At 47.9% G+C, this 15,576-nt stretch overlaps 1 protein-coding gene across 1 annotated transcript; it reads right to left on the minus strand.

Annotated features, from left to right (window-relative positions):
• Positions 1-2,577: 2,577 nt before the first annotated feature.
• Positions 2,578-10,499, minus strand: WEE1 (WEE1 G2 checkpoint kinase). The gene is made up of 11 exons (XM_053449278.1): positions 10,042-10,499; positions 7,522-7,724; positions 6,810-6,876; positions 6,494-6,666; positions 6,282-6,403; positions 5,926-6,072; positions 5,546-5,641; positions 5,379-5,464; positions 5,109-5,279; positions 4,679-4,828; positions 2,578-4,220 (listed from the first exon to the last, which is right to left on the minus strand). The coding sequence occupies exons 1-10, from the start codon at positions 10,384-10,386 to the stop codon at positions 4,679-4,681; spliced, it is 1,560 nt and encodes a 519-aa protein (XP_053305253.1). The 5' UTR covers positions 10,387-10,499; the 3' UTR covers positions 2,578-4,220.
• Between the last annotated feature and the right edge of the window lie 5,077 nt (positions 10,500-15,576).

The raw sequence follows: 15,576 nt of genomic DNA on the forward strand, positions 1-15,576 counted from the left end.
AGGCATATCTGGGGGCAGAGTGGCAAGCCTGGGCTCAAATGTGCATAACTGTGGGGGGGGGGCAGGTTGGGAAATAAAAACATGAAATGCATTTTTCTCAAAGTTTTTTTTTTTATTTTGCTGTTTGTTTTTAACATCTTGTTTGTTAAATTATTTTAAATAAATGAAAAATTTACATTTATTATTTTTATCTAATTAATCGAAAAAATATTCAGCCGATTATGAAAATCAGTTGCCAGTATACTGGCTGCACTGTACAGGATATATACCGGGATATATATGTACTGGCTGCACTGTACAGGGTACATACCGGGCTATATATATATATATATATATACTGGCTGCACTGTACAGGGTACATACCGGGCTATATATACTGCACTATATATAATGCCAGTGCTGTACAGGATATATACCGGGCTATATATACCATGTACTATATAACAGAATACACTCGTTCACTCAGTGAGGTATTTGCGTTTGGTGCCGTAAGCCTGACTCAGGGAAGTGTCCCCTCCGCGGCTGCCGTCCTTATTGCAGAGTGCCGTGAGATGATGTCATACCCGGCGCTGAGTCTTAAAGGCACATAATATATTAATGCAGTCTATGGGGGGCACAGAGGGGTCTCATCACCCAAGAGGAGTGCCCCCCCCGTTTTGTACCAGAGGGACCGCTGCTGCCCCCGGCCAGAACCCGTTGCTGTGTTCGGTATATCGGGATGTTTCAATCATGTTCTCCTATAGGTCAGTCAGCAACTGGTTAAAAAGCTGCAATCTAAAGCGTTAAGATTCGATGCAAACTCGATGCGGTAACACGTCCCTAAGACAGGAGTCTGACGCATTTCGCGAGGTCACATGGCGGCTGCCGTCACGCGCTATTTAATTCAAAGACGAGACATTTGTCAGCCACATGCTACAGGGAAGTGACTGCTTCGGGGTCCTCGGGGGACCAAAAGGGGAAAACACTAAACGGGTGAAAAATCCCAAGTCACCAATCAGGGGTCACAGAACCCACGGCTCGGAAGGGAAGTGAAAGTCACGCGTTTCTCTAAGAACAGCTGCAGCAATAAGAGACACCCTAAAAAACCATCGCAAGATTTAAACATTTCTCTATAATTCATTTTAATAAAAGCTTCCATCAGATTAAAAGTAGAAAGCGGGTGGTTTGGGTTGAAATATACATATTTGGGTGATTGTATCTGCAGGTTCACATTATCCGATTTTTGGGGCAAGATCTGTGATTTTTTTTTTACCGCGCCCCGTTTCCCACCTCGTTTTTCTCCTGCGGCCCCTCTGTGCAGGTCCCGTTAGTTATTGCCACGTATGCAGCTAGCGTGTAAATACTTATAAATACAATAACGTGTTGTAAAGAATTGCGACATGCACAGGATTAACGGCGGCATCAGCGCTCCAAAATAACACGGAAAAGGCTGCCCCCTGCTGGCCGAACAGGAATAACGCCGCGGCTCCCAGCAAGGACCCAGTCATGACCCCGACAGATCGGTAACTAACGGGCTGCAAAACACACACAAAAAAAAAAGGAAACGTGAACTAAACACTTTGCCGGAGGTACTAAGTAGGTGACTGCGCTTAGCATGCGGACTGTAAGCCCTGCTTAATGAGAAAGGGGGTGCCGACTAAGCTTGCAAGCTCTTAAAGCAAGGGATCAGGCTTCGACATATATATATATATATATATATATATATATATATATATATATATATATATTATTCTAGCAATATAGATAAGCGACAACGCGTTTTATTCCCACGCACATTAACTGATGAACCCTCTTACCCGCCTAGTCACCACCCGCGCAGGGAACACATCAGTGAGCAAAAAAACAAAACAAAAAAAAAAACACATCAGGGAACATTTTTTTTCCTGACGGTAGAGCCGTTGTTTAGTGAGCAGGGTACCCGCCGTTGTGAGTTTAGCTCACTAGTGATGAGAAGCGAGCTGGGGACTTACCAGAAGGGTTTCCTCGCTTTCCAGCTCCCTCGTTTCTTCAGTCTTCGCAGCGCTCCGGCGTCTCCTCTCCCAAACAGGACGATGACATCACACGGAGCCAAACGACATCCCTAACGTGAGCAAAAATTAGGCTGAACATTTTGCGTAGAAGACATAACAGCCCTCTTTTTGGCAACGTGCATCCGTTATACTTACACGGCAACGTGCAAGATACATTGCCCCTGCGCGGTTCCAAAGAGCTTCCAGGTCATGCTTGCCTGAGGATGAGAAGTGGAGCACTTGTTTTAAAGGATACGATTTAAAGGGGCTTTAGGCAAGGTGTTGGGGGTCCCTTTTAGGAACACGTAGCTTATAAGGCATTTGACGGAAGACCCTTGATGAGTGGATGAGACCCCCTCTGCCTCATGACGGCTCCAGTTTGGCCACGTGTCGGCACATCTCGCCTACCGTTTAACCCGGAAGGATCCAGCAGGCAGACTTGTCCATTTTTTGCCCTGTGATGACCCAGGGCTCTGTCGATGGGGGCATTTAGACCTGCATTGTTGAAGCTTGTGTGGCCTTTACACAATAATTCGAGAGCACAACAAAACTACATCACAACAGCAGCGACAGAAAGGCACAAACTTTATTTACACATTTTTTTTACAGGAACAAAAATGATCACAAGCGCAGAACCGGAAGCACCGGCTCGTTCTTTATCAAAACGCAGCTTTGTTTGGAGAAGGAACAGTCAGGCGTACAAAACGAGGCCCCGATTACCTAAACGGTTTGAACAAACCTGGCCCTGGGAGCCAGAAATTGGAGACTTCGTTACGTTTGCACATTCCGTGGAGGAAAGCAGATCTAAACCCGCGGCAAATACTGCCTCCAAGGAAAAAACACTGAGAAGGGGCGTCTGACAGGAGCTCGGGGGAATACAGTATATGTACTCGGGGATCCAGCGCACTTGCGGCAGAGATGGAAGAGGCATCGTAATCACTGCATATCTTCTATGCAAAGAGGAATTCATTGCCGTTTTTAAACAAAGGGTAGCACTTAAAAGAAGCTCGGGGCTCCCGTGGGCTTCACATTAAAGACAAAATACACAAAGAAATATGTACAGTTAATCTACAACTCAGGCAATAGAGCAGAAAAGTCCCATAAAAACATAATACACGCGGGAGAGGGTAACGGGGCACATTCTCGCTCAAACTGTAAGGAGCTCGGGTAATCGACAATCTTTCCAACTACCGGGCCGTTCACATTGGGGATTCCTGGGTTAAAGTACAACGATGATTGTTTAATGCTACAGTTTTACAGCCAATAGAGAGAAGAAAAAAACAAAAAAAACGAGACAAAAACCTAAAATAGCAGCAAATTTCACATGGCAAATAAACACATGGGTTTCCACACAATTTGCCTGGTGCCAAAGTGCTCAAAGTTGAATATACAATAAAAATTCACAATAAAAATGTACCATTGTACAAAAAAATGAGAGCGGCTCGTGTCGGCTTCCACCGCTACCTACAGAAACTTGACACAAAAGCCGGATTATTATACAAATTTACAGGAAGGGAACACTGGATCAGCGCACATCGCGGCGCTTTATACCTATCGGCTATTACCGGAGAGAAACGCATTTTAAAAAACTAATCGATGAAAGGCAGGGCCGGTACTTGGTGTAAGAAGCCACCAACTTGCCCGCTTGTGTGTTCTGAAAGGGCTCTCTCCTTCTGGCTTCTAATAGCCAGACTCGATCATCACTTTACCCCTATAGAGGCTAACATTATGGGTCCTAGAAAGACTTACTAACTTCAAGCACGTTATCCGCTTTGACCCGGAATAGACACCCTAAGAATATCTACCCCTGGGTTTTTCCATTTAGTGCCAATTTGTAATGAAAATACAAATACAATATTTTGAGGACTCCCGTCTACCAACCGGGGCACAGAAGTAATTAACTGAACCATAATTCAGGCAATACAAAAAAAGAAATCCTATAAAACCTCAACAGGGATGTTAATCATTAACATCTACAGCTACACACCGTCCATTAAAAAGCGAACTCTAAAGCCGTAAACGTTACGGCGACCGCGGAGCGATGGCGGCAGGGTATGTGCGTTAGTATATAGTAAGGCTAACAGAACGGTTCATCTTCTTCCCGATAAGGCGCGTCGCTCTGCTGCTTTGCGAAGTTGACCTTGTCGTCACTCGGTCCGGGAAGAGAACTCTTTCTTCAGCGGCCGCTTTTGCCATCTGCGCTTTCTTCAGCTCCCTGGGAAAACAAAAGTCAGAAATTAACATCCTCTGATAGGATAGGCGAGGCGGCCAACGTAGCCTAAACCCCGCATCTCCTCGCATACAGTCTGCACCACTGGAGGCTCTTTCTCAAAGCCCTTTGGTGCGAGGTCGGGAAAAGGATTGATGCAGAGCAGCCAGCCCAGTGGCGGCTGAGATTTGTACGGGGACACAAAAGCACAGGGTTACAGGTTCGAGACCCGCTAAGGGGCAAAAAAAAATATCCGTGACACGGTGGCCGGTATCCCGCAATACAGTTGTGTAAATTTACGGTACGAGGCAGAGGCGAGACGCTGCTTGGGAAATATTTTAATGATATTGTCTCGAAGCTGATAAGGACAGGCTGCCATTACGCTCACAGGAGAACGCATTAGAATCTGGCACTGGGAAGGGGGGTATTTCTGGCCCGATTACGTCTTTAGCTCGTACACTTACTTTTGAAGAAGGGCATTTTTAAACTTTTCAGCATTCAGCTCTATCCGTAACTGCTCAGCGCTTTTCCGAGAGGCGGATAAGAGCACCGAATGCTTCACGAGGGCCACGGACGAAGGCCTTTTCTCTGGATCTGGAGAGATCATGAGCTAGAAGAGAAAAAAAAAGGAATGATCAAACCCAGAGCACTTTATCAGCTTAAGTTTGTGCTTTATAATAACCCAAACCTCTATCTGTAAGTTTCATAGTAATGTACATTTACTGAGCCACGGTAAATAAGCTATTAAAATAGAGGGACAATTACCATTAACACGTTAAGACATACCGGCACAGGAGGCTGCTGCTCTTTAAGATTATGATGGCTCTGTATTACAGAACAGAGAATTCCCCCTCTACCTGTCTGATATATCACTCAGAATTAAACGTTACCTTAATCAGATCGAGCAGCTCCTGGGACAGCAGCTGTGGAATCCGCGGTAATTTGCCTTGCCGGATTTCGTGCCAGGGCTCCCCGTTGGACGGAAGGGGCTCAGCGCCAGCGGCGCACCATACTGTCAGCGCCAGGGCAAAGATGTCAGCCTTGGGCAAGTGAGTATAGTTCTACAGAGAGAAAAAGCCAAATGTGGTTTCCAGCTGATGCTGCGGTTGACAAAGCCACACATTCTATGACAACGCGCAGAAAGCCGGGCCATTGCTTACCTCCTGCAAGACTTCATTAGCAAGGAAGCGACTGTCTCCCTCCTCCACTTGGGGGCTGCTAACACGCGTCACGTGGCCAAGGTCACCTGTCACAAAGGTGAAGCTAAATAATTGTGCCACGCAATAACATTTCAGCCAAACACACCGTCAGCTGCAAACACTCTTACCTATTTTATAAGTAACTTTCCGAGGGGCGCACTCGTCGTCATCAACCTCATCCAATGCAGAGATTGGGACAGATATCCGAGAAATAAAAATATTACCTGATGGGGAAAAAGACGAAGTTTAATTAATGGTCCCTTAAAACTGTCCTTTACGCAGCTTTAACAGACGTGGAATGGGGATTAATGGTGATTGCAGGAGGATTCAGAACCGACGGCTGCTATACTGGCTCTTGATGTATAATTAGTGGAGAATTTATATGTAGAAAGCAGACTCTTTGCTCAGCCCCCCCCCCCAACATGGACAGATTTAACCCCTAAGTGCAGATACCGAGCTGATTTATTTCAGATTTAGCCGTGCAGGGGTGAGAACACGAAACACGTACTTGGCTTGATGTCCATGTGCACCAGAGACATCGAATGAATGTATTTCAGACCACGAGCCACCTGCAGGAGCAAATCCTTTAATTCGGGTTCTGTGAAGAAGCGCATCGTCCGGTAATTTTCACTGATTGCGTCAGCTAAACTGCCACCTAAACACAAAAAGTTACAGCGTAAATGAAAACACGCAACCAATGAGAAGTTCGGAGACCTCCGGATGACATCGTACAACGTCGTATGTCGTAAGACTGAAGGCTTCTGTCTTTATATAGTTTATGTCTAATGCTCTGCGTCCAACTAAACATGCGCTTCATGAAATACGGAACATATTAAATCGTGTATATAAAAGGCATTTTCTCACCATTGCAGTACTCATTCTGGATGAGCATATGATCGTCTTCTGCCCAAGCCGAGTAATACCGGACTACGTGAGCATGCTGCCCGAGGACGGCATGCGCATACACCTCCCGGAGAGCGTTCTGCCTGGAAGTAGATAACGAGAGCTGAATATCCCCCGAGAGGATTGCTGTGACGGCACGCGGCCCCCCATCGCTGATTTTATGCAATACTTACTCATCCACCGAGCCAGCTAGAGGCTTCTTGGAGCGTTTAATGGCGTAGATGCAGCCATCCAGACGCTTCACGCACTTGAACACGGACCCAAACTCTCCGGAGCCTATAATCTCGAGTTCATGGAACTCTGTTGCGTATCGGGATTTCATATTGCTTTCCGTTATAGTTATTCTCTGGAAAGGACAAAAACATAAGAAGTCGACAATTGAACAAAAATCAAGAGATAATAAAATATATGTAATAAAAAATGGAAAGCCTCGACCACATCATGGAGCTGGAGTGCGGCTCCTCGGAAAGCGCTTTATACGATATTTACCTTAGCGGGTCGGACACTTTCCTCTTCCAATTCTCCATCGCTGCCCTCCATATCTTCCCCATAAGAACTGAAAATAGGATTAAAAACACACATTTCAGTCACGGAGAAAGCGTTTGACCCTTGACATCAGTCATTTTAAGACATTTGTTATTTGGTCCGGAATATGCGCGCGCCGAAGGGTTACAGAGCTTAACAAACCAGCTACAGACCCACCGAGAGTAAAACTCCATTGTCGAGCAGGTGTACTATATTATCTTTACATTAACGTATTACCCTCTCTCAGATGTACTATATATATATATATATATATATATATATATATATATATTATCTTTACATTAACGTATATCCCTCTCTCAGGTGTACTATATATTATCTTTACATTAACGTATTATCCTCTCTCAGGTGTACTATATATTATCTTTACATTAACGTATTATCCTCTCAGGTGTACTATATATTATCTTTACATTAACGTATTATCCTCTCTCAGGTGTACTGTATATTATCTTTACATTAACGTATTATCCTCTCAGGTGTACTATATATTATCTTTACATTAACGTATTACCCTCTCTCAGGTGTACTATATATTATCTTTACATTAATGTATTACCCTCTCTCAGGTGTACTATATATAATCTTTACATTAACGTATTACCCTCTCTCAGGTGTACTATATATTATCTTTACATTAACGTATAACACTTACTCATCCCAATGTGTTCTCTTGCGCCTGCGAAGGCCGGTTGAGTTCTGCAGATCCAGGGAATCGGGGGTGAAGGGGTTAATGTTGACCTGCGGCGTGCTGTAGGTGGACTCTGCTTTTCCCGGTTTCCCTGATTCTGGGAACAGAGTGCCCCCTTTGCACCTGACGGAGCTGGAGCCGCCGACCCGAGCCTTCGACAACAAACTCTGAGAAAAAGAGCGCAGAAGAAAGGTCAAAGGTTACCACGAGCCCCAAAGTTACACGCGCTTGCCGGGACGTACAGCCGACAGCAAAGGCAACCGCAGAGAACGTTGCAAAACACGAGATTCTGGTCACCGACACCCCGCAGAGCGGCCGGAGACCCCAAGAGGCTACGCGACTTTATAACGCTTCCTACGCCGGCCAAATAAAAGATATCAGCTTTCACTAAGAACCCCGTTTGGCTTTTGGCCGATGCGGCTAAATCCGTTTATCTTGTATGTCGGTAACCGCAACCAACTAAAGCCGTGCATTAAACACCTTTGTAATGAAAGGGTTAACCGCCAACCCAATTAAGTTTTCCACAGTTTATTGTCCACTAGCCACTCTTCAAAGGGAGACTTCCCCTCCCCCATAGAGCCCTGGGGTCTGATACACATCCCATCCCCCATCCCATGACCAAATTCCGGAGCAGGGGCAAGTGGGGGAGGGGGAGTAGAGGAGCGGCCACCCAAAGCAGATCCCAAGTCATGAGTCAGCGTGACTCGTAGCCACAGGTAGGATTTAAAGGGCTATAAATAAAAATAATAAAGGGCCGGGTGCTTTCACCCAAACAGTGAGACATCTTCACGGGGGCCACGCTGACTGTACCTCACTGTACACAAACCGCACAACACATTTACACAAACACCGCACAATGCAGAGCCCCGCCCATCACTGCCAGCCAGGGTCACATGACTCACGAGCACGGCATTGTGGGAAGTGCAGCATGTATGTACATTAGCGAAGTGATCTCACATGTAAGCGACACCAACATACGTATTGTGTACAATAATTACACGCCTGCTTGGCCAATCCAGGTGGGAAAACCAAGAAATGTTTCCAGAAGGACACCCCCAACAGGGCGAGGTGCTACCCCCGGGGCTCACCGCCACATGCCCAAACACAGCTGTGTCTGACCACTGGAACTCTGACACTTTTCACATTCACTCAGGATATTACACACTCGGCAATGATCCGTTACCGCATACAGTCACTTATGAATGACCCCAACATTTACAGATAAAGGGGGCGTTTAACCCCCCCAACGAAAAGACTTCATGAAGAACTTTGCAGGCACTTTAAGCTGCAATAAGCACGAAGAGGAAAAAGCCCAAAACCCTTAAGGGGAGCGCTTTCTGCGCACGCGCTGGTAGGAAGTATCTGGCCAATGCTGGAGCGGATTGAGATTCCGCTGATGTCTGCGCAGGGGATGCACGCGGTGGGATTCTGCCCCTACTGACAGCTGGGGGCAAGGAAACGGGGCAAATGCAAAGAACCTGACAGCACCTGCAACGCTCTGCCATCAGACGTCACAGGGGCAGATGGTGGCTGGAGCGCCCCTTTACAGCTCTCGTATCTGGCGCAGGGGCTCACCTACCGCGGCGCAGGGGCCATGGCCACAATTACAGATCAAAGAAGCAAACCCATGATGGCTTAGGGCTCATGTCTCCCCAGTACCCTGAATCATGATATTGGGGTGCCTGACACACAGGGGAGGAACAAGCTTACAGGTGTTTACACAGCACACACATGACGCTCAGAAAGAAGCCGTCGCAGCGCGGGGGAAACGAGGGGGCAGAGCCTGGCTTCTGGGTGCATACAGCTCGGCTTCACGAGCCTGGCAGGTGTATATACCGCGGGGGTATGTAATATGTGATCGGGACCCCCATCTCTTACAGGGACGCACCGACTGTGGGGTATCCGTGGCATCCGCTATAAACAAGGGGGTATTTGTGGAATGGTGCAGAAGGCACCCACCGCACTGTAAGCTGCCCACTACGCGGTGTATACATGGGTATTCACTGGGTGTCCTTTACCTGAGGCAGAGTACACGACAGACTACCTCACACAGGTATAGTACTACTTACAGCAGCAACAGATGTACTCAGTGCTGTACAGTATAATGAAGGGAGGCGCAAATAGCGCTGTCATAACTACAGGGAAGCTGCAGGCGCTTAGATCCAAAGGGCAGGAATACATCAGGAAAGGCGGTCGCTGCTCAAAGAGCTTACAATCTAAATGCAGTATATAGCTATACACATACAAAGCGAGTCTGGGTATAAACTGCATATAATGGGTATACCAGACCCTACATTGTTTGTGTGTGCATGAGATATATATATATAGTGGCTTTGTATATACGGGGGTACAGAATGTATAGGGGCCCCAGGCCTTACCTCAGGGGCCGATGAAGTGAACACGGGGACCCGGGCTTTACACTGGGGGTGCACAAAGATTATCGGGAAGGTACCATTCAGTGTCTATGGGGGTCCTGGGCCTTACCTTGGGGGTGTGCGGTGTGTCAAAGAGCCGCAGTTTGCGGAAAGTCTTGTGGGGCGGGGTGCCCGGACAGTCTGGGATGGGGGAACTCGAGCCCTCCCGCTCCTGCCTCCGGTAGCGGCTCGGAGACGGGGTGCCGTTCATGAAGTAATCCCCGGGGGACTTGACCGGGGAGCAGCCGAGCCCCTCCTCGAGCTGTCCCCTCGAGCCAGAAACGGGCGAATCAGACTCCTGGAAGGCCGAGTCCTCACCGGTGCTATGTCCATCCTCCTCCTCACAGTCACTGGGAGAGAACTGCAGGCGGGTGCGGAGCAGGCCCGGGCTGCGGGGAGTCGAGCTGAAACTCATGATGCGCTATCGGGGCCCCGGGCAGGGCCGCACAGCATCATCCGCTGGCCGGAGGCCGGGATGGAGTGGAGTAATCCGGTGAATGTAAGCGGTAATCCAGGGGACCAGGCGGCGAGTGTTCGGTGCACACTGGAGACACGTCAGGTGCTAAACCCAGAGACAACTTTCTGTGGAGACGGGTGACAGTCGGGAGCTGAGATCTAAGGATGAGGCGGGTGTCCGTCCGGTACTGATCGGGATCTCCCCAGGCTGCAGTTCCCTCTGGTCACCGCTGTGGTAACTCGGCTGGCGCGACCGTTACACACGGAGGGTGGAGTCCGGGGCGGGCCAATGGGAAAGCGAAACACTGAGTCACCAGGAGGCGCGGACAAAAGGCAGCCAATCAGAGGCCGTAATGCGGTTCAAAACTAGTGCTCGTCAGCAGCAGCCCGGAGGCCTCGTGCACGATGACGGCATTTTGGCGCGAATGTAGCGACTCAGAGAGGCGGTTAGGCAGGCTGGTGATACATGGAGGGGCGGGATCAGGCGTTATAAGTAGGAGGAGCTACAGCCCGGTTACCTCGGAGCAATAAACAGCGCTCCCCCCCCGCCTCCCAATAACCGAGGCTGCGGGGGCTTGATACAAAGTAACCCAGCCTGGGGCATGTGATTACCGTATAACACAAATAGTACCCCAGCTCGTGGCATGTGACGACATAAAAACACAAAGTACCCCGACTGGGGGCATGTCAAGACATGTGTGACACAAAGTTCCCTAACTTTAGGCATATGAAGGCCTATGACGCAAAGTACCCCAGTGAGTACTGAATGGCACATACTACCCCAGCCGGATACATGTCAGGACATGAATGACAGAGAAGTTGTTTATCTAAGGGCATATGACACAAAGTACCCCAGCTGGGGGCATGTCGATGGATGTATTATGTTTTTGGGGTAAATCTCTGAGGTAATTCTTTGGGTTATCTCGGTGCAGCTCTAAGTGATCTGCCACCCCGTATTTTTTGTGGTGGGGCAGTTCAGTCAGGTGCCCAATTACACGCGGTTAGTCTGATGAAGCCGTCACGCAGTCGCACCGTTATCAGGGACCCGTCCAGACGTGTTCTGCGCACCTTTCATGCCCGAGGCCGGTGACGACGCGTGTGATTTCCGCCATCTCTTTCCCGTAATCCACCCCAGATTTGTGTGTTTTAAACGTTTCCTGTACGCAGGCCCCCCCCCCAGAGAGCCCTGTGACGGGGTCACCCTACCTGCCCAGACGGGGGTAAAACCCCAATTGTTTATTGGTAGGTCAGTGGCACGCAGACGTCTGCTGTCAACAGATACAGCTTCAATGACGACAGCTGATAAAGGGTTAATCCTTAGTCTGATGAGATCATGATTGTAGGTAATTAAATCAGTGAGAAAACAAGAGTGGATTAAAGAGGCAGCGCCAGAAATAATCATTTCAAAAACTATTTATTATTTACTGCTCACGGGAAACAATCTGCGCTTTAAATCCTTTAATTTGGTAAAAGTGCTGTTTTCAGTAATATAAGAATCTTAAGATAAGATGTTGAATCTTATTTTTAAAAGTAAAATATCTGAGGCTTTGCTGATGACGGTGAGCGCAGGTTGTTAGGTCAATAGGGCGACCTCATCTTTGGGGGGCTTCATTAGATTTTAGGGTCTGCCCTGTGTGTGGGGTTCCCCTGCTGTATCCGGGGCACTTACGAGGTGCATCTAATCTACCTTTGAACTCATTTAACCCCCCAGGGGTGAGACGCCGCATGCACACTCTGTACCCCTGTCATACATACCATATAAGGCCATATGATGCGGGCCCCTGACTCACGTCCTGTACACGCCGGGTCCTTCCCTTTATTGTCAGCTGTTCGCACTGACAGACAGCTGATCTCATGTCTCATCTGCCAGCTGGGCGCTCTCTCCATGTAGGGATCACTCATTAAGACCAGCCATTCTTCCAGTTTATTCTGGGATTTCAGGGCCAGTCGTGTTTGTGACCATAGAATGTTCCGGCAGATCGGCCCATCTAGTTGGATGAATGCCGCCCTATAGAAACCCAGATCGGCCCCAATCCGGCCCATTTTTCCTGCTGTAAAGATTTAAACCTTAATCAGTCGTTGGTCTCGCCTTAGATTCAGGAGCCATATATCTATCCCATGCATGTTTAATCTCCTCACTCTATTACCCTCTACCACTTCTACTGGGGGGCTGCTCCACGTATCTACCACCAGGCTCTGGTTATCAGGAATCATTTCTTTCACCATCAGATGCCAAACTCTGTGCCGCCTGCCTGCAGCAGTAATCAGATTCAATTTTTAAAGATGGGGCTCTCCAAGACCCAGAAAGATGGGGTCAAACTGGGGGTCTGTTGTTATGTATACGGGCAGCACAGATATACCTCCCAACTTCTACCCCTGGCGAATCAGGATGCCCTTGGTCTTGGAAGGCACTCGACCTGGCAGCGCTAGGATTGTGGTCCCGAATCCCACCGTCTCGCTGAGCTCTGTCCCCAAAAAGCATGACAGAGTTAGAGTTCGAGTGGAATCGGGACTGTCCTGCGCAAAGTGGGACAGATGGCGGACATGCACAGTTACAACACAATGCAAAGAAGGTTCGTCAAATATTTGATGAGAATGTTGTCTTTTTTTTTTTCCTCATAATATTTTTCCGCGTTAAACCCGACCCAGACGACGACAACAACAACAACGCTTCTCTCCATTAGGCAAATCGTGGCAGTAAATTCAGTTTCACTCTCTTTTGTTTTGTGAATTCTCTGCAGGGAAACCCATTAGTGATAAAAGGAGTCGCTCGGCCAGAATCAGCCGCTCTAATTGCCTGGAAGACTAACAATGGCCGCTGTCTCTACTGTAACAGAACCGAAGGAGCCCCCCCCCCCTCCCGGGATTAACCCTGGAAGAGCCTGGTCTTTCCCAGCTAATGTAAAGCAACCCCCCCCTCGCTTTCCTACTAAAGCATCGACGCGTTTCACTGAGCTGTACAGATGATAACATTGAAAGTGTGGGAGGATCCCGAACGCAAGAGCTTACAATCTGAAGGATGTGAGTGGTAATTATAGAGAATGTCCTCATATACATGATTGCTGAGCTCTTACTCAATGAGGAAATAAGTCTTTATGTAAATATTGACGGAGACGCGCTTTATTTATTTACTCAGGCTGACAGCTGCAATAAGTAAAATGTCATCGATATTAAGAGAAGAACTCTGCTCTAGATGGTAATATTCTTCGAGGAGGACGAGGGGCGTAACGAGAAACCACAGGGCCCGGTGCAAAAATTGCCCCATGGCCCCCACCTTCACCAAGCAACATGTCTCGCTGTGCCAACTTTGCCCCCAAACAGCCTCTCTGTGCCATCCTAGCCTCCAAACAGCTTGCCTGTGTCTCCCTCCATGCAGACAGATCCAGCATGCAGGAAATGGATGTGATGTCACTTCCTGCATGCTGGATCAGACAGAGGGAGAGAGTGCGAGGGGTCGTCTGATCGGATGATTTCTACTCTCTCCGTGCCGCTAACGGCAGGTATTACCCACATCTAGCAGCTTTTAAAGGGGGGGGTCGCTGGGGTCACCCCCGGAGTGGCGAGAGAACCCTGACATATATTTTTTAATGTTACGGGACACTTTTTTTCCAGTTTTGGGGCTGGAATTGTGTGTTACGGGGCAGGCTGTTTATGTAACATCTGTTTCCTGTAATATATTTTAAGTGAAATAAAAAGAAATACCATGTGCTGGATTTTGTGCATCGGCGGTATTTCTCTCAAAATTAAATAATCGGGAATATGTGCAGAAACTCAAAATGGCTAAAACTCTTCAGGTTGAACACAATTGAGTCGGTATTTAAAGCAAATCCCCTCTAATTAAATTGTCTTTAAATTCCATTGTTGCCAAAGGTCCAGACGCAGCAGAAAGAGTTAAAGGAGATTAACCGTGTAAAAGCAGCACCGTACCCCGGGCTTTGTTATGTGAAACCACAATTACCTCCATCTAACACGTCCCCGTTTCCTGCCCCGTCTGCCATTGTGTTCCGGACCTGGACTCACCTTCCTGCGCTGCTGGCTGCTCCCTGTATGGTTCAATAATCTTCAGCAGCCATTGTGTTCCGGCCGCCTTATCAGATTGAACGACAAAAACCTATTGGGGTCGTGTCTGCTACACGGGGTGACGGGGAACTCACATTTACTAAACGTGGGGTAACTGTGGGATTGGGAAGGAGGGCAGTTCCCCAAGGGGGCAATAACACTGTAGCCTCTGACAGCACAGTCAGTTGATAGCCTCAAACACGTCCTCTGGTGGGGTAAATAAGTGTCCTCAGAATGCCCAGAGATCATACAGTGCGAATAGGGTTTGGGTGAAACAGAATCTGCCGGCAGATCATTCAGCCCCTTCTAGTCTCCTGTTTTTCCTCCTGTAAAGACTCAAACTTTTTAATTCTCTCGCTGGATTAGCCTCTACCACTTCTGCTGGGAGGCTGTTCCACTTATCTTTCATCGATTCTGTGCTGGGTGTGAACATTGCCCCTGTCTGATTGGACAGATCTGTGGCCATCACAGTGTTTAGTGTCACTAGATGCGTGTAACTAGCCTGTATGCCGTGTTCGTCTATCGTGGCATTTAGAAATATATCATTTAAAGGTAAGTTTCTATTTTACCAGAAAATATATATGAGGCAAATTGGCATAACTGCCTGTTTCCTGATACCTCGTGATTCCAGTCCCTACGCCAGGATAAAGCGAGAGATTGTAGAATGTGGGCTTTGGATGAATGACTTGTTATCGGCATTAGTGGCTCCGGTGGGATTCTGGGGGGGGGGTATAATAATATAGATTAGTGGGGTTTAGTTACAGTTAGGGTTTTACAATAATGAGACATCCCAGGAGACGTTAATAATGATAGAATTACAGTTTATAGATAAAAAAAACCTTTCAATTGTCTTTAATCAGCCGGAATAAAAGATGCAGTTTAATATCACCTGAGTGCAGCCCTGGAGTGACATGCTGCGGGACACAGCGAGGGTCTGAGTGCGGAGTGAGTGAGCGGGCAGGGGGGTATTTACTACACTGCAGGTGAGTGGAGGTCAGGTGAAGCATCCCCTGTACCTGCACCATGAAGGGCCGACCCCAGGGGGTTTAATGTGGGGGTATTTGCCCCCTCCTGACTAATTACCTTAGAA

The sequence above is a fragment of the Spea bombifrons genome, chromosome 10 (genome assembly GCF_027358695.1).
Source record: "Spea bombifrons isolate aSpeBom1 chromosome 10, aSpeBom1.2.pri, whole genome shotgun sequence".
NCBI lineage: Eukaryota > Metazoa > Chordata > Amphibia > Anura > Pelobatidae > Spea > Spea bombifrons.